Consider the following 24,396-nt stretch of genomic DNA (forward strand, 5'->3'; position numbering starts at 1 on the left):
ACATATACATTCTTTTTTCATAAATGTGTTTTTAAAGTGCTCATTTTCTTTTTTATGAGAAGTGGTTATTGTAGTAAGCAATCTGAGAGATAATTTTCAAAAACTTCAAAAGACTCATAATCTGCCCTTTTAAAGTAAAGGTGACATTTTGTCAATGAATAAGGAGGTAGCTATTTAGTAAAGCCGACTTACCATAGAAAGAGCGTTTTTGAAAAAGTTACCTGTAATGTGATTTTGTTGCCAAAGAAAGGTATATATCAAATGTTTGTTTAGAACAGAAAAACATAACACCTTTCTGTTGGTTTATAAGAAGAACTGATTAAATTCAAGAAAGTTAAACATTTATTATCCAAATTTTAATCAAAACCTTTCTATAAATATTGGATAGTATTGAAAAATGAGTATCTTGGTTTGATAAGATATACTTACTCCATTTGGGTCCCATATTCTTGTGAAACATGTCTTTGAGCTGAAATCTATTAATACCAGATCTTGAAGTAAACTGACCTCAGACTGGTTATCTTATCCACCTTTATTTTCTCTTTAATTTCATAGACTTGATGCTTGCTTATAGGTTCATGCCTAATATTTGTCACATTTGTTAATGACATTAGTAATGACATTTGCTTTTTTCATGTTCCTTTTGGTCATTTTGGTCACCTTGTTGTTAGTGGGTATCGAGTGCCTTCCGTGTGCCGCCCACTGTACTAGGTGTGTCGCTTTTAGGGGGAAGAAAACTGAGGCTGAGGAGAATTAAAGTACACAGGAAGAAAGCGGCAGAAAGGGCTTTAGACCCAGATCTTGCTCTCTTTTTTCCTGTTCTGCTGCCTCTCTGTAACACACACACCCACGTGCACACAGGCATCCCACATCCACAGTTGAATTGTGGGCTATTTTTATTTTAGAGTTGTCTTAGGATAAAGGCTTCCGTTCTGTAGAAATTACTCTTTGGAATATATCTTCATGTATGTCATGGAGGAAACCAAATATGCTAGAAAAACCCTCTCTAGATCTCAAACAGTTGATTCGATAATATATCAGGAATGTAAAAAAAAAAAAAACAAACCCTAGTGGTTATAATAATTACTATTGTGAGAATCTGAGAGTGAGTTTGCTGCCTAGAAGAAAGAATGTGCTATTAGGTATATTAAGGACCAGCTTCTTCTTATGATAAATGTAATGAATGGTGTATTGTATAGTTCTTTGATTTTTTTCAGTGACCATAGAGGCTGGTACTGCAAGAGACAGCTCCATCTGCAGCTGGAAGATTATTTATTAGCAAGTCTTACTAGCATAGTACTGTACTGTTAAGTCTTACGCAGGCAATGAATTTAAAGAAATACTTTTATTTACATATTAAGTTATAGAATACTGATTCCAATATGACTGAATTGTAAGGATCTTCTTCACACGCAGGTATCTACAGGAGGTGGGTTACACAGATACCATTCTAGATGTGAAATCTAAACGAGTGCGAGCTTTGTTGGGCTTTTCAAGTGATGTCACTGACAGGGAAGATGACAAAAATCAGGATTCAGTTATAAATGGCACAGAGGCCGAAGTTAAAGAGACAGCAATGATTGGGTAAGTATTTTGTCTAGAAAGGGTTTTAGCTAAAATTTTAGTTCTTATCAGATATTTTTGGTTTATGGGTGACACTTGAGATACTCGCAATTTTAGATACTGCTACAGAAATAATTTATTATGAAGTTTAATTAAAAAATTGAAATTTAGTTTGGTAGAAGATTACCCATAGGGATTAGAGTTATTTGTGATTATTTTAAGAATATTTTTAAGGTACTTTTATTTCCTTGAAATGTATAGGTTTAATACAGATTTTAATATCTTGAAGCTCAGTTACTTACTATTAGAACTTCACAAAAGATCATCTTTTGTAGATTCAGTTCAAATCTTGAAAAAGTGAAATTCATTCCTGGTGACCTAGAAATCCTATAAATTCCTCAAATTTTTTAGAAGTAAATGTTTTCTTAACCATTTGTGTATTTAATAATAATGTAACTCATCTTTCCTTTCAAAAATATCTATTTAAGTGTGTATTTTTAATTGATAGAGCAAGTGTGAAAAATTCAATAGCTGTTTGAAGCATTTTGTTTTGCTCTTTGGATCATGTGTCATACAATTACATGTAATTCTGCTTAAAATGAACATGAGTAGTTAAATAAGGATGTTCTTTATTGAAAAGAAATTTGGCATGATTCTTAAATAAAAAGCCAAAGATTCTGTGAAGGTCTGAATATTATTTTGCTTCATTTTACTGCATGTTTGGGCTATAAGAATGGTTTTAATTGAACTCTGTACATTTTCTAGTAAGAACATAGTTTCTGTTATTTGGAACATTAACTAAAATTATGGGATTTAGGTAAAGGTTCAAACATAGGACTTCTATAAACAAACTTCTATAAACAAATGTCACTGGAGCCTTCTTAAATATATTCATTAATATTTAAGACTATATTAACTTATTTATACAAATGTAAGATTAGATTGTTTCTTTGTGTAGGCATAGACAGTGTAGACCTTATTCCTGGTTATAGTTTTACCTGAAGGATTATCGTAAGTCATTATAAAGATGTTCAGAAAAGACCACTCTAGTTGTCTTGTGTTTAGCCCTCGACCTGTCTTTTGGAATTGAGAAGGGTATTATTCTGAATCTGTCTGATTTATGTAGGGGTGGAGAATAGGGTGGAAGACACCAAAAACATAGCTCTCAGTAGATCTGAAATTTAAGATTTATCTGTTTTGAAAATTTTGCCTATAGTCATGGCTAATTTTTTTTAAGAAAATGCCTTCTTACCTAAAACATTTCATAATGAACTGGAGAGAAATCATCCTATTCTGGCCATTAGGAAATTGTTTACTGAATTTATTTTGAGGGCACTAAATTAAAATCTTATGTATTTGAAAAGTCAATCATTTCGAAAAGGTTAATGGTTTATTCATTAACAGGATCAAGTTTTGTAGTAATATTAATTTGACTAAGTTGTTTTTAGTAACTTTATGTGTGTATTTGTCTTTTTCAGTTCCTTAGCTGTTCAGTAGAACTATAAGATTGTGTCAGAGAAAACTGACATATCTACTAGTTATATTCTAGTTATAGAAATTTACATTTCAGAGCAAGAGTTGCAGAGAGGAAAAGAAGAAAAATAGAAGTAGAGGTAGTAAGAAAAATATTTTTAAAAAGAAAGACATTAAGATTGACTTGATCAAAAGAATACTGAATCAGGAGCAGGAGTTCTTTATATTACCATTAACCTAAATAGATATGATTTCAAAGTACTTTTAAAAGAGTAACCACTGCCTATTGTGCTTTGCCAATTAAAATCTATGGAAATATAATGGATAAGAATCAGTGCAGTTCATAACATGATTTGAGGGATCATAGTTACAGTGTAAACAGAAGTTAGTGCCACATGTGGACTCTTCTGCTGAGTTAAAAATATTAACTGAGCAAGCTGTACATGTTTTAAACCAGAAAATCCGAGTTAACAGATTCTGCCTCCGTGCTGGATAATTTCAAATTCCTTGAAAGTGCAGCTGCAGATTTCAGTGATGAAGATGAAGATGATGACATTGATGGAAGAGAGAAAAGCATCATTGATACTTCAACGGTGAGTTGGATACACAGATACTAATATTTTTAGGGATCATTATGCTTACTTTAAAAATATCCCAAGTGAAAAAAAAATTTTTTAAATCCATATGCTTCAACCTAAACCCTTAACTTTTTTTCATGAATTTGGGGAAATTTAATCTAAGAGTGTTTAGTATTGAGTTCAAATTCAATAATATTTTTGGGATGGTGGCTTTTTCTTAAAAGGTCCCTACTCTCTGGGACACCTGGCTGGCTCATGGTAGAGCACATGACTCTTGATCTCAGGGTTGTGAGTTCTAGCCCCACGCTGGGTAGAGAGATTACTTACAAAAATTTAAAAAATCTTTAAAGTCCTCACTCTTTGACTTGTTAACTCATTAAACATTTTGATAGTTTGATAGAGCTGGTGAATATGGTAAAAATGTGTATGTTATAATAATGCAGTGTTATTGGTGCTATAAGACAGTAGAACTGACAGACCCATTATGGTACCTGATAGTGACTGGCATCACGTCTAATCGATGCAGTTTTGTCTCTTTTGTCTGGGTTGCTCTGGTGGTAGATGGATGTTAAAATTTTTAGAACTGTTCCATTAGATTTCTTCAAACTTGTTTGAAGTTAATTCCGTAGTTTTGTTTAGATCTTTATAGGTATATTGACTTTCCCATGGTAGTTTCTTGGAATAAGAGGTGTCTCTTGCTGCTTCTTCTCCCTTCTCTCACCTTCAACTCCTCCTGTTTTTTTTTTTCTTTCTTCTCTTTTTTTCTCCCTACTTTTTCCTCCTTCTCCTCTCTTCTCTCTCCTTCCTTCCTCCTCCTCTCTTTTTAAAGTAATATATAAGGGCATGCTTTGGTTTGTCTAGGAAAATGTTTACATTTCCTCTTCCATGTTTATTTAAGAAGAGTAAGGAAGAAAGCAAGGTAGTGAAGCCGACTGGACCTTGAGTTGAAAGCTTTGGATTTAAGTCCCAGTTCTGTCACTAATTATCTGTGCTTCTTAGCCTTCAGGCTTAGTTTTTTAGTTTGTAAAATGGGGATTATAAATACCCATCTTATCTTCAGAGGATTTTGTGAGCAGTAAATGAGATGGTGTATATGAAAAATGATATAAATGCTTTCTGGGTGTAACTTCTCTGTCCTTTATATCCTCTGCTTCCATCAGAGACTCTCAAATTATTACTTCCAGATTATTGTTTCCCTGAGCCACTCTGCAGTAGTATTCTGCTGATCCAGACTTGCCATGGATAGTATTTGAACTTCAAGTAGTCACCCCCAATTTTTCTTATCCAAACAGGTAGTAATAGCATGTGTTTTAATTTACTGTAGTAAAAGAAAATGCCTAAACTTGTATGATACCTTTTCTCTGTCCTATTCATTTGGAAGTTTTGTATTGCTTTGTGATTTCTATGGGCTGATTGCATTGAGATATTATTTTCCCATCAAAATACTTTATTCATAGCTCAGTGGTAAATGATAACTGATTATGATGATTTAAGTATTAAGTATAGTCTTACTAGAAATTCCTAACCATAAACTGGTTTCTGTGTAAGTAATCAAATTCATAAAGCTCCTCTCTTGCAGTTAGTGCAGATTGTAGCAATTCTATGGCCAAGCAGTGAAGGCATAGCTAATTAACCCCATTTGAGCATGGAGTCAAACGTCCTTTTAGTTTTTCAGGAAAAAAAAATATCTCTAAACAAATAAGTGCCTTCTTTGTAATAGCTTTGCTAATTTTTAGGATATATTACATTAATTTTCACAGCTGCAGGCTAACAGCTACATACCAAATGGACCTTCACAGTCTAACTCTATGTAGCAATGAGTAAGCAAGACTTAAAAGATGTATTGCAATGCTATAGAAAGAGAGAATGGCTGAAAATCATCCTATTAAAATGTTTAATACAACGAACAGGTTTTTAAACTGTTGTTTTATTCCTTTAATCAAAATAGTTGGGTAGATTCAACTAGGAAAATACAGAAACATAGCTATTAGTAACTGTCATTTCTGTGTAGCCACATATGCTTTCTCTTCTTGCTCTTTACCCTCTGTTGGAGTTTGATTGTTCTTTGGGTTACATTCTGGATCATTTCCTTCTTCTTTATCTCCTCCTTCCTCATGATCAACCTCTTCACCTTATTTTTCTTTACCATCATTGTTTTGCATTCTCACCATGGTATCATTAGTTAAGTGTAATAATGATCTTGAAATTATACATGTGTATAAAAAGTGATCAGCTTTAAAATATTTGAAGGATAACTTCACCAGCAAGATTTACCCTCCACATTCAGATACTTGAGGAGGAAAAGGAATGGGATTAAGAATCATTAACTATTGTGTTGGAATGGGATTAAGAATCATTAACTGTTGTGTTAGTCACAGTTCCATCCCCGTCTGTGTTATGTTTCTTCTAATAGTTTTCATTGTGCCCATCTATCCCTTTTTCTAATCTTCATGGCACCCTGTGCAACCCATAACTTTTTTTGTGTTTGCCTTAATTCTTAAGTTGACTTCTAAACTCATTGGAGGTAGGAGTGGAGTGGAACCCGAGATGTAAGGAAAAGTAATATATACTTACTACAACAAACCCCACCCTTTCCCATTTACTAATCCTACTCTCTGTTGATAACCACACTTTTCTTCTATGCCTAACCATTAAAAACACAGGCGTTTTTATTTATTTAAGTGGGGGACTTGATAGATAGTGTGGCCTACAGCTTGCCACATCTTCATTCATAAGGTTATATGGAGGAGAAGAAACCTAGAAACAGATTTGTTCCCAAGGCGTTAGTTTTGTGACTTAATACCACATTTGGTAATTAGAATGTTGAAAATACATCCAGTCTTTCAATTTAAGTTTCCAGATACCTCTGTATTTTCCCTGTCCTTTTCGTCAGGCATTGAGAACAAGAATTCTCTATCTACAGGGTATTGGTGATGGTCCCTCTAATTCATATCTGGTGTCCCATCAGGGTCGGGGAAAGGGAGGAATCAAGCCTCTTGGGTAAAAGAAGATGGATTAGGCAGTGTGTTTGTTTGTGGAACAATGAAGGTCAGCGTCTTCTATTGGTGTAACCCCTCTGAGATACTTTTCTCCCTTAGTTTGGCTGCCCAGGGAGAATTAGAAGAAATTTTTAGCATATGGTTACAAGAGAATACACCTTCAGCATGGGTTTTCTGTACACAGTATGTCAAACTGGTCTTGCTTTTTTGTGTGTTTAATAGATTTGCTAGATGGGAGATTGGAATATGCTGTAAACATAAAAGTATGTCTGGTTTTAGGGAAATACTCTAAATAGTTAAACCAGTTATTCTAGCAGCATTGAACAATCCTTGCTTTCTCCTATTCGGTTTTTATATATACCAGGACAGTGAAGGCAGATTAGGTTTCATCTACTGCACCAGCTTTCTTCTAATAGTGGCTTCCTGGAGTGCTACACTGAGAAGGATTTTTTTTTTTTTTAATTTCAAGTTAGTTAATATATAATGCAGTATTGGTTTCAGGAATAGAATTTAGTGATTCGTCACTTACATATAATACCTAACGCTCATTGTAACAAGTGCCCTCCTTAATGCCCATCACCCATTTTGCCCATCCTCCCACCCACCACCCCGCCAGCAACCCTGTTTGTTCTTTACGGTTAAGAGTCTCTTACGGTTTCCCTTCCTCTCTGTTTTTATCTTACTTTATTTTTCCTTCCCTTCCCCTATATTCATCTCTTTTGTTTCTTAAATTCCACAAATGAATGAAATCATACGATATTGATCTTTCTCTGACTGACTTACTTCACTTAGGATTATACTGTCTAGCTCTATCCATGTTGTTGCAAATGGCAAGATTTCATTTTTTTGTTGGCTGAGTAATATTCCATTATATATGTATATACCACATCTTCTTTATCCATTCATTTGTTGATGAACTTTTGGGCTGTTTTCATAATGTGGCTGTTGTTCATAGTGCTGCTATAAATATTGGGGTACATGTCCTCCTTTGAATCAGCATTTTTGTATCCTTTGGATAAATACCTAGTAGTGCAGCTGCTGGGTTGTAGGGTAGTTCCTTGTTTAACTTTTTGAGGAACTTCCATACTGTTTCACTGAAAAGGATTTCTGAGGCTGTATCTGATCTTAGATGAAAACTGCTGTAATTGTTAAGTGATACCACAAATGAGCATGAGAACAGGGTCTTACAAGTCAGGTATTTGTTATCTCTTAGAGTCTGTTTCTAGACTCTGTATTCTGTCCTATTGATCACTCTGTTGAACCCTTATAATTTTAATCCACTCACAGTAACCCCACTCTCAGTAACCCAGCAATAAAGTTTGATCAGATCATGCTATTTCCATTTTGCATGAAGCGAAGAAGCTGAAGCCTGGAAAAGCTGAGATAGTCCATTTTATCAAAAGAAGCTGCAAACCATTCATCCTAATTTCTTTGGGCTTCTGGTGGTGGAGGTGACCAAAAAGAAGATAATTCATAAAGAATTTTGGCATACAAATCTCAAAAATTATCTCTGCATGCATAAGCCTAAATTTCAGTCCTCCAACTGGATTTGTGATTCCAGAGCTATTCCTAAATACATAAAACAACATAGCAGCCCTTATCAGATTTGCTATTAAATCTAAGTCAAGTCCCGCTCGGAAAGATCAGTATTTTAGAAAAAATTTGAATTATAGAGAGTTATTAGGGAAAACCGATGCAGGGTTGGAACAGTAGAAATACTGGGGGAACCTTTTTTTCCTTCTCTAACACCATACTTTCTAAGACTTGCATGCATTTCTGAGTTTGTAGCTATTATGATTTTAGATTTTGTAAGGGAATTACGTAGTAGAGTTAACATTTATCATGATTATATTCTGTAAAACTCTTGTATTTTATGAAGTGTTTCTCTTTTTGGTTAGATTAGAATGTCTGCACGTTGCACAGACTGCATCCAAGAAATGGAGGATATGGTTGTGTTCTCATAGTACAGTAGTATGTTAGGGACATTTTTCATCTATCTATAATTTAAATACCTATCTTAAATTACAGTGTTTTCAATATATGATTTCATTAGCTTATTTAAAACAAGCCATCATTGAATGAAGTTTAAATTACTACTTTAAAATGTGTAATGCATATCTTTTTAAAATGATACCTATTTTACATTGAATTGGTTAAGTATTATAGCTATTTAACATAACAAAGGTATACTTTCTGAAGAAGCCAATAATTGGGTTTTCTCATTCAGTGATAAAGGGATAGTGTTTTCCTTTGTTTAAATTAATTTCATAATATATCCTAGAATTTTAATTTAGCATGTTTTTTCATTAGATTGTTAGGAAAAAAGCATTGCCTGATAGCAGTGAAGATCGAGATACAAAAGAAGCTCTAAAGGAATTTGACTTCTTGGTTACATCAGAAGAAGGAGACAACGAGTCTAGAAGTGCAGGCGATGGAACAGAATGGGGTAAGGAAACATACTGGATCCAGCCGGAGGTGTTAAGTAAATAAAAGAAACTAATATTTTACCAGGAGGGCAACATCTTGAAGAACACTGTAAATTTCTTAAAATGTTGAAATTTTAAACATCCTATGAACTTTTTACTGTTGTCACCTTTTATCCAGGGTGTATATCTGTGTGTGTGTTTAAAGAAAGTTGTACATCTAGTTATCTCATCTTTTTTTTTTTAGCATAAGTAATATACCATGAAAATAATTTGAATCCATATACAGAATGTTCTATGTTTCCTGCCTAGATAGTAGAACTTGCAAATGTAGATTTTGTGGAAATTGAGCATGAGAATGCAATAAAAGGGTTTTAGAGACTCGTCTCTGGCATCTTCTGTGCATAAAGAAGTATAAATTTTAGAAAACTGTAGTTACTCATTCTAGGCAGATTTCACCAGTTTGTGCAAGGCATAGAGTTTTTTGGTGCAAATTGTTCTAAACAAATTTAATATTTTAAACATCTAACGAGGTAAAGCAAGTATTTGGGGGAAGACTTCTACGGCATAGATTATTCGGGTTTGGAAATGAATTGTTGCTATCAGTAAGGTAGGATTGTGATGAATTCTTCAAAAGTGATCAGTTCTGTCAGGTGTGTGTACATGTAGTATGAATGAGGAAGAGAGAGAGACAGATACTGAGAATAAGAGAAAATTTTCTATTGAGGTTGAAGAATTCCAGGACTCCCTTAGTTGCGGTTTTATGTACTTTAAAGACAGAGGAGGTTAGAGAGTCAGTACCTATCCTAGTTTTAAATTGGGGGCTTTCCTTGGGGCTTTACCTTCAAGAACTCTTATGATGCCATTTCTTTTCCTTTTTTGTGGCAAATATCTGAAGGTAATTATTAAACTGGATAATTAGTCACTGAAATATATAATGGCTATAAAGTGACTAATTCTTTTTTTCTTTTTTAGGGGAGGGGGCAATAGAAAAATTTTGGAAACCCAGGGGAAATTGAAGTAAAGTCTCTTTTCTGAATTGTTACTCCTGAGGTTATATATCAAGTTATTCAGATACTTTAGGCACCAGGTCTACCAATATAGCTAGCTCCACTGTCTACATAGAAGTCTTTCTCTGAGGAGTCGTACATATGCATAAATAATAGTTGGCTTTTTCATTGCCAGTCTTACTGCAAGGGTTTTGCGATTCATTTCTCTCCAAGGAGAGCTGCATTGTTTCTTGTGTCACTTCCTTTGCTTTATAGTGCGAGTCATGGCCCAGAATATTATATGATACATGTGTGTATGTTTCAGGGTAACCTCCTGTGAAGTTACTGGTGAAAACATGAGTGACTGGTCCAACCTTTGAGCTGTCTTACTCTTTAGTAGTGTACTGGGTATTTCTGAGTATGAGTGAATGGAATCTTTCAGTTGACTAGAGGTTTCCTTACCAGGAGTATAGCCTTGTGTGTTTTTAGGATTTTATTATATTCAGAAAATTTCACTTTTAAGCAGTTTAAAAGAACTAGATTGCAAATCCTGTTTAGTTGAATGGACATTTAAACCATTTTAAGTGCTTTATTTATTTCTTTCCTTCCCCCTTAAAAAAGGAGCGAATATGCCTACATTAAGATTCTCATTAGTTTCTGGCAGGTAAATAGATTTTACCACACATCTTCCATGACCTTCCATTACTATTGTTGTGAGTCTGTCGAAGGTTACAGTAAGGCTTAACTTTTAATTTAAAAAACTGAAGACATATTAACATTTTAAATTGTTAGATCTTTCTGGGAAAGAAGAGACTTTTTATTATTGATAGATTATAGTTAGAACTATAAAAATGTTTAAATTTATTGTGTTTAATCTTTTCAGAGGCCCAGTTAAGTTTTTTGAACTATAGATTGAAATTCAACTTGTTAAAAATAGGTTCCTGTTCGTTCTGATTCATTTTGGTTTATTCCAGTCATTCAACAAATATTGATCAAGTGCTTTCTATGTGCGAAGTCTTTTGGTGAAGATCCCTACCCCTGTGGTCCATATAGTCTAAGAGAATATAGACAATAAGCTTTAAAAAACAAATGATAGAGCATGTCAGAAGGTGATAAATGCTATGGAAAATAGAAAAAGTAGAACAGAGTAAGGAGGATAGAGAGTGTTGGGGTTGGGGTGAAGTGGAGGGGGACAGATTATAATTTAAAATTGTAATGGGATAGATCCCATTGAGGGGGGTAACATTCGGACAAAAGACTCAAAGTTCATTGGTGGGTTAGCAATATGGTATCTAGGGAGGGAATATTCAGGAAAAAGAAAGCCACAGCAAATGCCCCAAGATAGCAGCAGCCTTGGTATGCTTGAGGAATTCAAGGATACCAGAATGGCTAGAGCAGAGTGATTCTAAGGGGAATATGGTAAGAAATAACCAAATCATATAGGACCATACACCACTGGTGAAATGGGGAACCACGGGAGGAATTTGAGCAGAAGGGTGCCATGATCCGACTTTGATTTGAAAGCATCATTCTGGCTTTACTTAGACTATGTAGAGCACCCAGTGTCGATAATGGTCTTGGTGTGAGGGGAGAGGAGACAATTATTGGAGTAATTATAGCAAGAGACAGAGTGATTAGAGAAGTAGCGTATGTGCTAAGTAGTCAGATTCTGGATGTGTTTGCAAGGTAGAAAAAAACAGTATTTTCTGAAATACTTGATGTGAAGTATGAAAGAGAAGGGAGATTTTTGGTTTGAGCAAATGGAAGGATGATGAAACACTGGATTTGGAAGATTGGGAATTTGATTTTATACATTTAGTTGAGATAATCTGTTAGACTTTTGGAAATGTAGAGTGGGCAGTTGGATATATGAGTCTTGAGTTCAAGCGAGAGTTCTGAGCTAAAACATAATGTTATATGGTATATAAATAATTTTATACTAATATAAAATACATGACACATTCTTTAAATTTTTTTCTCCTGTAATAGTGAAAATTAATGATTGAATTTCTTATCTACTAGGAGCTCAGTTTCCTGTTCCGGAATTTGTAAACTAATAAATCACTTAAATTGCTTTAAATTTTGAATGAAGGTTGAATGATAAGTTTACGAAGTGGTATTTATAAGGCCTGTAAAAAAAAAATGATCATTAGTTGATGAACACATGCCAAAAACTTAAAATTTTTAAAGTGAAAAGATTATTGAAGACATTTTATATAATCTCTTAGTAATAATCCTCTCTCATTACATAAATTAATAAGAAAAAAACTTTTTATGAATCAATCCTAATTGAATAAGAAAATGAGGGCTTCTAGAGTTTTTGAGCTTTATTTACTAAAAGTCACTCAGATCTTCTAGTTTTTTTTTTTCTATGTCTCTTTCAAGAGAAATTTCTTTTTTTTTTTTTTTTAAAGATTTATTTATTTATTCGATAGAGATAGAGACAGCCAGCGAGAGAGGGAACACAAGCAGGGGCAGTGGAAGAGGAAGAAGCAGGCTCATAGCAGAAGAGCCTGATGTGGGGCTCGATCCCAGATCGCCGGGATCACGCCCTGAGCCGAAGGCAGACGCTTAACTGCTGTGCCACCCAGGCACCCCTCAAGAGAAATTTCTTATTACCTAGGAAATTGAATTGATTGTCGTTTCTTAGATATTATATTTTGTGTGGTTTATACATCTAAAGAGTAAGCAATGACTTTTCAAAATTAGTGATACAATGAAGAAAATGGTTTTATGTCGTTCAGTGACATAACAGTGAATTGACTTACAGTGTTCAATATCTATTTAAAAAGGCTGTTTCATTTGTTTCACTCTATTTAGAAAAGGAAGACCAGTGTCTCATGCCTGAAGCCTGGAATGTGGACCAGGGAGTAATTACCAAACTCAAGGAACAATACAAAAAGGAGAGAAAGGGGAAAAAGGGGGTGAAGAGTAAGTGGAAAACATTGTATCTGTAAATCGTAAATCTTGCCTCTTTTACATCCCCCAATTTTTTTTTTTCAATGTTTTCCTAAAACCACTTACTCTTTTTCTTTTCTGCTCCTGATCTCTTTCCTTTTCACCTGCTCTCAGGGGTTGAAATTAAATGGTTAGCTATTTGAGTATGACCTTAAAAAATTAAAACAACCATGCATATGATTATGGAATCATAATATATCCCAATAATACATCTAGAGCCTCATGAGAGTGTGGGACTATATATTCAAAACAGTGATAATTTCATTTTTGAAGTATATATGCTTAATTACCACAATGATTTTTCACTGTTGACAATTTTAAATCTCATTTAGTATGACCCTCTGGCAATCCACCCAAATTATTGCATATTATTTTTGGACTTGGAGACAGAAAGTTAATTTCTACCCCTGAATATTCTATGTGTTCGTAACACACAGTTCATTTGCTCTCACCACTATATACTATATAGGGCACAGAGTCAAATCACAACTTTTAAAAGTGTTTATTTTCTAATTTAATGTATATATTTATATTTATATATATAATAATTTATATATATATATGTATAAAACTCATTATACAGATTATTAGGTTTAGCAGTAGAACTAATTAAGTATGTAAAGTGGCAATACAGAGTCTTTCAAGCATCCTGAAAACCATCTAAAACACCTTTTTAGGCTAAACTACCTCCTTGTGCTTCCACTCTCCCTGACACTATGAACATAGGGCTCCCCTTTATGGCAAAAGGAATTGTATCCTTTGGGATATTAAAGTAGTGTAAAGTAAGATTAAAATCCAATTTAGTGAAACATGCATTTAAAAAGTTGGAAAAAGTAGCGTAGTCATTCCTGATAAACATTTAAATCTTTGTTTAAAATATCTTAGGTGTTAAAAGTAGTTAGCTTGAATGGATAAAAAGTCAGTGACTATTTTTTATGTTATCATTATACCAACTATTACATAACTGAGAGATGATGTTATTTGATGCCTCCTCAATATAAATTAAATCATGAGAAAGATTAATATTAAAATATAAGAGTATTTTGTAACTTTTATCCAAATGTATGGATAAAAAATTTAATCTTAAACAATAATGAGACATGCTTTATTAGGACTTCTCCAAACCATGGCAAAACCAGTTATACTGAAATTTCAATGCAAATATCATAAATGAGAAAGGAGAATATTTTAATTTTCAGATTGCCTTAAAGTTGATATTTCTTTAAGTCCTTATGCTGCAATAATGAATGTCTTCAAATATAAAACATCTCTTGATTGGAAGGGTATCTAGGTCTTATGTGGAATCCACCTACTATTATATTGATTATTCAGTTCTTGTCAAATATCAAGGCATTGCTGTAGTTGGAATTTAGCCCTTAAGATCTAAAATGGCACCATTTGACTGGAACAGTATTCCTACTAATGGAAGCTATTGGATTTCCTGACTGGGGATTATGATCACTATGCAGGCATATAGCACATAGTTTTTTGGTATGATGAAGAAAAATGACTGCAGGGAGAGGAATTTTAATGTGTTTCATTGAGGATGGAAGGACTGCAGAGTGAGGCTCAGCACATTTTGTTTATTATTGTTAGTTCATGTTGTCTTAATAGCATGGTGGTTTGGGAATAAGTGAAGACATAAAAACAGAACTCAAGCAAAGCTTTGACTTGATATACGAAGCATGGATTTATAAATCACCATAAATATTTTTTTAATTGAATTAAAAATTACTCATTGGAAAAGTTTGAGTCCTTTTGATATGGTCAAGTAGAAATATTTCCAGTCAAATTGTGTACTCCAATCATACTGTCTTGAAATATATTTCTAGGTATTAGTTAAAATTGCTTAAAAGTAGTTGTATTCTTTGCTGGTATAGGAAAAAAACCATAATGGACTATGGGTAAGATTTTCCCATTCTTAATTAAACTTGTAACAGGAAAAACTACCGAAGATCTGTTTCAGCCTCTATCCTATATAAAACAGTCAAAACAGGGATGTGGGAGAATGAAGAATCAAAGCTCAGGTAAGTAATCAGTAGGGCATGAGACTTCACCTTGGGTACCATAGTTTCAGGATGTAAGGCAATGAATGCAACTTAACATAAATAGACAAACAAAAAGGGATGTTATTGTTTAATTCAATACACAGTAGCTTCACAATCCGTGGTGTCTGTAGTTAGAGTAATGTACAAGGATTATAGAATAATACTATTTATAATGGTCCAAATTACACATGAACATTGTTTTTCATGCAAATAGCAATATTATTCCATTAGCTTAATTTTTAAAATATATGTAAAACATGATTCTTCTCAAGAATAAACTCTTAAAATAATTTGAAAACTTGGAAAATAATTACTTTTTGATTTAGTAGGGTAGTTTTAAAGGTGAATGTAGGTAGATGTGAATAAGGTTTGTGGCACCATTTTGATCCAGTTGAATAATTCTCTTCTTTCTTGTTCTCTTCCTTCCTGTTTTTGGGCTAGGGCCCAATAGGTCAAAACTACAAGATATGCTTGCTAATTTGAGAGATGTTGATGAACTTCCCTCATTGCAGCCATCTGTGGGTTCACCTTCCAGACCCACCAGCTCCAGGCTTCCTGAACACGAAATAAATAGGGCAGATGAAGGTAAGTATGTAAGACCTCTGGGGGTGTCTGCGTGGCTCAGTTGCTTAAGCGTCTGACTCTTGATTTCAGCTCAGGTTCTGATCTCAGCGTTGTGAGACTGAGTCCCGTGTCAGGCTCAACGCTGGATGTGGAGCCTGCTTGAGATTCTCCCTCTCCCTCTCCTTCTGCCCCTCTCTTCCACCTCTCTCTCTCTCTCTCTCTCTCCCTCCCTCCCTCGCCCTCCCTCACTCTCCTCTTTAAAAAAAAAAAAAAAAAAGACACTCTGGAGCACAAAAAGTATGGGAATATACATATATAAGTTCAGTTATTCAGAAGGACTCTTTAAGAAAATAATTTTATTTTACAGATGTTTGATCTACATAGTATCCCCCAAATGTAGGCTTTCTTACATTCAGGGGGGTGTGATTCAATCTTTTAGACTTAAGAATGGATGCATAAACTTAAAGACCAGCTAAATTCTAGTTTAGAACATCCCCTGGCTCCACAGAAGCCACGTATTTGGTATACATAGGGTGTTTTATTTATCCCATTACAACAATGCGAAAATTAAGCATAAATAGGTAGTGTTTACTTTGTACTTTCACTGTTTACTTTGTACTTATTTTTGTACTTACGTACAAAAGCATAAATAGGTAGTGAATGTTTACTTTGAGACTCATATAAATATTTTCAAATGTTTTATTTAAGCAGTTTGTCGCTGATAAATGGAAAAGGGAAAAAAGACACCTTGAAAGTCTAGTCACATTTTCTGCTTTCTGTTTTTACTTTGTACCCTGTTAGTCCTTGTCCAATTGCATGTATTTTTTTTTTTTTTTTTTTTACAAAGTTACAGTCCCCGGGTAGAATAATTCCATTTTATTTTATTCATTTAACATAAAGCCACAAAAATAACTTTCATAATTATATCTTTAAGATTACATATTGTATTTTAGACCTGATACTTAACCATTTCCCTGTTGGAAATTTAGGTTTCTAGTTTTTTATAGTTTTTTATGATATATACAGTTCTTTCTTTTAGATGTAAGTTCTGATTTATCTGTTTATAAATGTATTAAGTGCCTATATGTAGAAATTGATTTTAATATGTATGTTTACATGAGCTGAAAATCCAGTATGACATAAAAATAATCTTAATAATTAATAAATATTTTTCAGAATTTATTTTTAAAAATTGTCTTGAATTTAAATGCTGTAATAATTTGCAGTGAATATGCCTCTTCAAATTATTATTGATTGAACAAAACAGCCCAGGAAAAAGCCACAGAAAAATCAGAAGTGTTTTTCTTTCTTGGTTTTTAAAATTAGTTACATTTTAAAGAGACATAAACTGATAGAACTTTGCACAGATTTATGGTCGGAGTTCTTTTTAAATGAAATTGTTGACCATAACATGGTTAGTTATTTGTTAGAGTTAATTATAGTACACTTGGAATTTATTACTCATGCATTAAATAATAAATATGTGTACATTACACCTTTATAGTACAATTTCTTTGATGTAGACACGTCTTTTGAATTACAGATGTGAAGTCTTGGGCCTCATTAGGTGTGTCTGTTGTTCACTAGGAGATCCATACAGTTGACCCTATCGATGTGAGAATTTTAATCAGTTTCAGTTACTCCAAGATCAGGTCTAGATAAGGAGAAAAGTTAGTTCTTCTTTTATTCTGATAACTCCTAAAGAGTTTTATCAGAGATTTCGTCTTGCGGAATTCTAATAATAGAGGCGGACTAAGTACTATATACTAAATGACAAATGTACAAAAGTATTACATAAGCCACAGAAAGTGCCCCTGGTAGAAAAAATATTTAAGAACCTTAAAACTGAAGGGTTGAAAATCTAGCTTAATGTCTGTAACATTGGTTGTCCTAAGCTTTCCTCCTCAGTGTGAGGTTTTCAGCAATAGAAAAGTGTGTAAGAAATACATTGTGTATTTAATTGTACCTGACTGATGCTTCTTGGTCTCCAGTTTAGTTTCAGAAAACCAGTCCACAGCCTGTGTGTGATATAAATGTTTATTACTTTGTTTTTGTTTTAATAATTCAGAAGATAGTGCCATACTTAAGAGGGTACAGTTCAGTAATTTGATTAGACCTGATTAGAGCTAGTAATATTTAGTTACCAGATAGAAATGTGATGTATGGTCTTAAGTTCTAAGGCATCTTAGAGAGGAGTCAAGTGAGTTCTGCCCATGGTTGCTCTCTTTTAGGCCCTCAGGTTGGCTGGCTTAGCCGGTGGTGTGTGGTGGAAGGAGTTGCTGCCTTCCTTTGTTTTCAGGTTTTGCTTTGTCATTTTTAGAGCATTATTTCAATTAGCCCAATGTGCATGCTCAAATCCCATGAATCTTAGTCTTGTTTTTTTAAGAATTGTTCTTATTTCACACCTGAACAAAGTTGTCTGGAAATAGTAGAGATGAAAGCAGGCAAAACACCTGGCTGAAGACTCAGCCTCATAGACTCACGTGAGTCTTTTATTGAAATTTTGTCATGAAAATTGCCATTCTAACTTAAATAGTCCCCACTCTTCAATAGTAAATGTTAGAGTTGTTCAAACCCCTCAGAAGATAATGTGGTATGTTTGGGTAAAACCCATTTTTATTATTGCTGCTTTATTGTATGGCAGTTTAAAAATGTCTTAATTTATATTCTCCTTTGTTCTTAAAGGATTTTAAATAGAGTGCACATAATTATTCTTTCATTTCAACAAATACTTATGATTGAATCTAAACTTACATAATCAAATTGAAAGCTGAAAGCAGCTTTAAGTCCAGTTTTTTACATTAACTGACTTGTTTCTCTTTTTCTTTTTTAGAGAGGGAGAGTGAGAGGACAAGTGGAGAGAGGGGCAGAGGGAGAGGGAGAATCTCCAGCAGGCTCCACTTCTAGCACGGATCCCTGCATGGGGCTTGATCTCTTGACCCTGAGATCACAACCTGAGCAGAAGTCAAGAGTTGGAAGACACTTAACTGACTGAGCCACTCAGAGGCCCCTTGACTTGTTTCTTTTAAGAAAAAGTTAATTTACTTTTTTTAACAGCCTAAGTTTAAACTACTAAATTCACATAATCAACTTATAAATGTTTGTCGTTAGTAAAGTAACCACAGCTAGAAACCTACTCAAAGACTATCTCTGACACTTTGCTAGAATAATTTGCATTTATAAAAATCAGTAGCTTACTATTGGCCAAATTAAATAAAATTCCTATTTTAATATGGCAATTTGCTTTTAACTAGTTCTTCTATGATGGTGATTGAAGGAATTGGATTGGTGTGTTCAGTGTTAATAAAGATATTTTCACTTATCACAAAGAAAATCTGGCCTCTTGAAGCACACTTAGTAGCTAATGAAAGTGTTCAAATGGACACTTATAAAAAAATTCTTTGAAAAAAAATCCACTTACAGTGAAAAAATTTTTCTTTGAAATAAACATTATTAAGTGAAATACAACATACCTGCAGAAAACTGTTGACGTCATAAGGGAGCAGGTCAGTAAATTATCACAAAGTGAATTCAGTGTGTTACCTCTGCTTAGGTCAAGAAGCAGAATGTTACCAGGGCCCTGGAAGTCCTGCTTGTGCTTCAAATCACTGCTCCTTCCCTTGTCTCCAGACATAATCCTGACTTCTAAACCAGCATTAATTTTCCTCATAGAGGCACATTTTACAGTTGTAACCATTTTCATTTGAAATTTTCTGTATTCCGCCAGGTTATAGAATTATACAGTTTTATTTTGAATGAGACCAGCAGTGTTCAGATCACTTGTTACATATATTTAATAATTTGAGTAATAAACAGGAAATATCAAATAAGGAAAGCCTACTTTTTTTTTTAGTCTTTTTTTTGGTGTGTGTGAAAAAGAAAGGACAATGGGCTGTTGGATTTGTTTCATGTTGTACTTTTCTAATTAGATGATACCTTCAGTTACGGTTAAGATATGGAAAAAGCAGCCAGTTCTGGGACGGCTGGGGGGCTCAGTTGGTTAAGCATCCTGTTCTTGATTTTGGCTCAGGTCATGATCTCAGGGTCCTGGAATCGACACCCTTACTGGGCTCCGCGCTCAGCCGGGAGTATCTTTCTCCCTCTGCCCCTCCCCCAGCTATGCATGTGAGCTCTCTCCCTCTCTAAAAAAAATAGAATCTTTAAAAAAAAAAAAATCAGCTAGTTCTGCGGGGCTTTCTGCTAACTGAATTTTATTGTGTTTAAAAGTGTTTAAAAATAAATGTAGACAAGTCCTTAAGAGACTAATTGTTTATACTTTAGGGGTTTTTTATGTTTCTTTTGTCTTCCCCCTTCAGTGGAAGCATTGACCTTTCCTCCTTCTTCTGGGAAGTCTTTCATCATGGGAGCAGATGAAGCCCTTGAAAGTGAACTGGGACTTGGAGAATTGGCAGGCCTTACGGTGGCCAATGAAGCAGATTCACTAACTTACGATGTGAGTCGTGGTTTTATTTTTGTTGTTCTTTTCTCATTTCTTAAAAATAAAAAGTTAACTTTATAGAAAAAGACAGGGGTAAAACTTCTTCACAAGTATAGAATTTGGTTCCATTTTAATTGCAAACATTGAAAATATGAATATATTCTAAACAATCATTTTTCACATTGCATAGAGATTAAAATTATGGGCTTAGCCTAAATCCGTAAGTCATTATAGCTTGTTTATTGGTTTTAGATAAGGGAAAGAATTCCCTTTCTGTTACCAAGTTTGGGTTTTGTGTTTTAGGGTACCAGTGATCAGTTGAAATTCATGCTTGCCCATGGCAACATTTGTGTTTCTTTAGTACATTACCAGTGAATATCCTGCATACAAATGATTTTAGCTATTGTTAGGGAGGGGTGTCTGTAGGGTGCTTTTCAGATATTAAGGCAGACCCATCAGTGAGTTGGACCAAAACTGAAATCTTGATACCTTTATTCATGCATTCCTTTACTTAATCCCCAACACAGTTGTTTCATAAATAACATTTGTAATTGTTCATGACAATAAATTGTCAGAAAAACAGTTGCTTATTTTATAAAGTGTTTACAGTTTGTATTATCTTCATTAAAATTCTCTCAACTTTGATACCTCATTATCTTTGTTGGAGAGCAAAGTACAGCTCCTGTCACATGGGGGATGTAGGATGGATGCTTAAGCAGACCATGGATGCGAGAAGGAAGTACTCCACAGAGCAACCTCACCACTCACTCCTCTTCCTGCAAATCAAAAATTCTCACTCTCCTTGCTAAGTCTATTAGTAAGTCTTTTGGGTTCTCCCTCCAAAAATAGCTGAAATCCATAGCTTTTTTTTTTTTTTTTTTTTTTAAACCTCCCATCCAACTCCATTTCTTCTTCATCTGGAACTACTACAGTAACCTGATTTAAATGGTCTCTTTGCTCCCCATTCTCCACATATGTGATACAGGCTTTAAAAAAAATTATTTCTATTTTTATATCCTTATGTTTTACGTCTCTCTGTATAAAAACACCCATTTAGTTGACTTTCGTTTTTTTTTTCATCTAACCTTTGACAAACTTTTTGATTAGAGCAGAGTCTTTCTTTTTAAAGTAATTACTGATATATTTGGATTTAAATCCATCGTCTATTGTGTTACCTATTCTGTGTTCCTTTTTCTCCTATTTTTGCCTGTATTGGGATTATTTTTTATTATTCACCCCCACCCCATTATTTGGAGATGATGAACTCTTTCATTACTCTTTTATTGTTACCCTAGAGGTTACCACACACATCCTTATCAAAATTTTAATGCAAAGACCATTAGGACACTTTTAACTCTACTTAAAATCTCCTACCCTTGGAGCACCTGGGTGGCTCAGTCGGTTAAACATCTGCCTTCAGCTCAGGTCATGATCCCGGGGTCCTGGGATCAAGCCCTGCTTAGCAGGGAGCCTGCTTCCTCCTCTCCCTCTGCCTGCCACACCGCTGTTTATGTGCACCCCCTGTCAAATAAATAAATAAAATCTTAAAAAACCCCAAAAACTCCTACCCTACTACATATATGTCATTCTTGTTGTGTATTTTCTCTAGACATTTATCTCCTATAAGGTAATGTTTTGTACACTGAGTATTCAGTTAGGATTATCCATTTTACATTCTTCATTTTGCTTTATTCTCTTCTCTCCTGCACATCTGACTGTCCATCTGGGATTACTTTTCTTTTACTCTAAGAACTGTTAATATTTCTCTTTGGTGAAGGTCTGCTGGTGCCCAGTTCCCTCAGTTTCTGGTTTTATTAAATTGTCTGTATTTCGCCTGAGTGGGTTAACTATTACTTCTGGTATCTAATTCCATTTGGCAAGGGTTGTTTTGTTTTGTTTCCTTTTTAAGCATTCTAAATATATAATTTCATTTTCTTCCATTGTTGTTTTCTGCTAAAGTTAACTGTCTATTACTGGTCGTTCAGTGTTAGTCTGATTTTTTTTTTTTCCTGACTGATAATCTTCCTGTGTCTTGAATTTTAGCCAAGATTTAGATTTCTTTTTATTTAACCTTCTTGAAGTTCTTAGACCTTCTTGGCTTAATATGTTTTTATCAGTTTTGTGTAAAATTCTCAGCCATTCATCTTCAAATATTGCTTTTGCCCTTCTTTCTCTTTGTTTTCCTTCTGGAATGCTAATTAAATTGTTAGATCTTTCTATATCCTCTGTCTCCTACTCCCTCTCCTGTATTTTCCATCTTTTGTTTCTCCATATTTCAGTCTTGATACTTTTATGACCCATCTTCTGGTTAACTAATTCTCACTTCAGTTATGTGTAATCTGTAATTAAACCCATCTATTTAGGTCTTATATTGTTTGCTTCTAGAATTCTTTTTATTAATTGTTTATAGTTTTCTTCCAAAATTTACAGTGTTGTCTTTTATCTTCTTGAATGCAGTAAGTATGATTATGTATCTGCTCGTTTTCATTTATGTGTATTATCCTGCAAAGGCCTGGTTATTTTTTATTATATCCAAATAACTATACCTGAAGAGTTGTCTGTAGAAATAATTTCAGGCCTAGAGTGATATCTTCCTTAGGGAGTGTATTTTAATTTGCTTCTGTCAGATGTCTGTAGCCATCAGAAATCTGGATCACCTCATTCCATTTTCAATTTTTCAGACAATCTAAAGCTGATCTGCAGTCTCTGTAAGGGCTTGTATTCTTCTAGTTAACTCTTCTATCTAGAATGCAGCCCAAGAGCACCTGGGTGGTTCCATCAGATGGGCGTTTGCCTTCCGCTCAGGTCATGATCGCAGGGTACTGGGATCAAGGCCCTCATCAGGCTCCCTGCTCAGCAGGGAGTCTGCTTCTCCCTCTACTGCTCCTTCTGCTTGTTCTCTCTCTCTCTCTCAAATAAATAAATTAATTAAATCTTAAAAAAATAAAAAGAATGCAGCTTTTTGAACTCAGAACCTAAAGCAAAGAGGTGCACCAAGCCCCACTTTCTTGGCAGGCACTGGACACTAGTTTGTATTTCCTTGCACTATACAGCTGTCAAAAGCACAGCCTGACCTCTCAGCCATCCCTTCTGGAATCAGTAAACACCCTGTGGGAAAAACAGGTCCAAATATCAGGCTTTTTAGACTTCTGTCTTCCCCTGGATTCTGGTCTGCTTTTTTCTTCACTATTTTGCTGGTTCTTCATTTAAAATTTTTTTAGCTCTGCTTTTCTATTTATCCTCAAGTGCAGACTTGATCCTAATGATCTAGTCTGTCATAGCTAAAAGCAGAAGTTCCCACTAGATACTTTTGTTCTTTCTATACTAACCCCACAAAGATTTAGTCCAGTATGTTATGGAACTCAGTCATGTCCCTAGAGAAATGTCATTCTCTCTCTCTCTCTCTTTTTTTTTTTAATATCTCTGAGTTGTTAAAAAAAAAACTCAGTGTTATACCTAGGTTTCTGAAAGTAGTCTCTAGTTTTTTTTTTTTTTTTTTTTTTTTTAAAGATTGTATTTATTTATTAGAGCACAAGTGGGGTGAAGGGCAGAGGGAGAAGCAGACTCCCTGCTGAGCCGGGCGCCTGATGTGGCACTCGATCCCAGGACTCCAGGATCATGACCTGAGCCGAGGGCAGATGCTTAATTGACTGAGCCACCCAGGGTCCCTGAAAGTAGTTTCCAGTTCTAATACACATGCTAGTAATCTATTGCTTTGTTACAAATCGCACCCAACACAGCTTAAAACAACATTTGTTATATCATAGTTTCTGGGGGTCAGTAATCTGAGACAGTTTAGCTGTGTGGTTCTGTTCTCTCAGGTAGTTGTAGTCAAGGTGTAGGCAAGAGTTGTAGCCTTCAATGAAGACTTGACTTGGGGAAGATCTGCTTCTAAGCTCACTCATGTGGTTGTTGGAAGGCCTTGGTTCCGTCGTGGCTATTGGCTGGACACTAGTTCCACACCACATGGGCCTCTCTGTGGGTTCCTCAGCAGGGCAGCAGGCTTTCTCCAGTGTGAGTGCCCTTGAAAAGAGAGTGAGCAAGAACACCCAAGATGCAAGGATTTTGCTGTGTGTTATTGGTCACACAGAGCAACCCTATGATGTAGAAGGGGATTCACAAGGTGTAAATATGAGGAGGTAGGGCTGATTGGGAACCATCTTAGTGGCTGTCTACCACATTAAGACAGTCAGAAGGAATCGAATTGTTCTTAAATATGAAAATCTTTCAGCTCGTTAATAAGAGCAGACAAAGAGTCAACTTTGTTAATTCCACTTCTCCCCCTGCCTCCCCCCACAAGGATAACCAGCCCCAATTCTTATAGTAGTTCCTTGTATTCTGTGTTTTGTCTTCTTACTGCCCC

The 24,396-nt window shown here is 34.7% G+C and overlaps 1 protein-coding gene across 2 annotated transcripts in view; it reads left to right on the plus strand.

The window, feature by feature from the left end:
* Positions 1-24,396, plus strand: part of STRN (striatin) — a 102,788-nt gene that overhangs the window by 47,261 nt on the left and 31,131 nt on the right. The window contains exons 5-11 of one of the 2 annotated variants that reach the window (XM_026478905.4): positions 1,417-1,584; positions 3,494-3,629; positions 8,924-9,059; positions 12,846-12,956; positions 14,924-15,010; positions 15,473-15,616; positions 19,912-20,048. In XM_026478905.4, the coding sequence (XP_026334690.1) occupies positions 1,417-1,584; positions 3,494-3,629; positions 8,924-9,059; positions 12,846-12,956; positions 14,924-15,010; positions 15,473-15,616; positions 19,912-20,048 (919 nt within the window). The remainder of the gene's footprint in view (positions 1-1,416; positions 1,585-3,493; positions 3,630-8,923; positions 9,060-12,845; positions 12,957-14,923; positions 15,011-15,472; positions 15,617-19,911; positions 20,049-24,396) is intronic. The other variant, XM_026478910.4, reaches the window with a different exon arrangement.

The sequence above is a fragment of the Ursus arctos genome, unplaced genomic scaffold (genome assembly GCF_023065955.2).
Source record: "Ursus arctos isolate Adak ecotype North America unplaced genomic scaffold, UrsArc2.0 scaffold_8, whole genome shotgun sequence".
Taxonomy (NCBI): Eukaryota; Metazoa; Chordata; class Mammalia; order Carnivora; family Ursidae; genus Ursus; species Ursus arctos.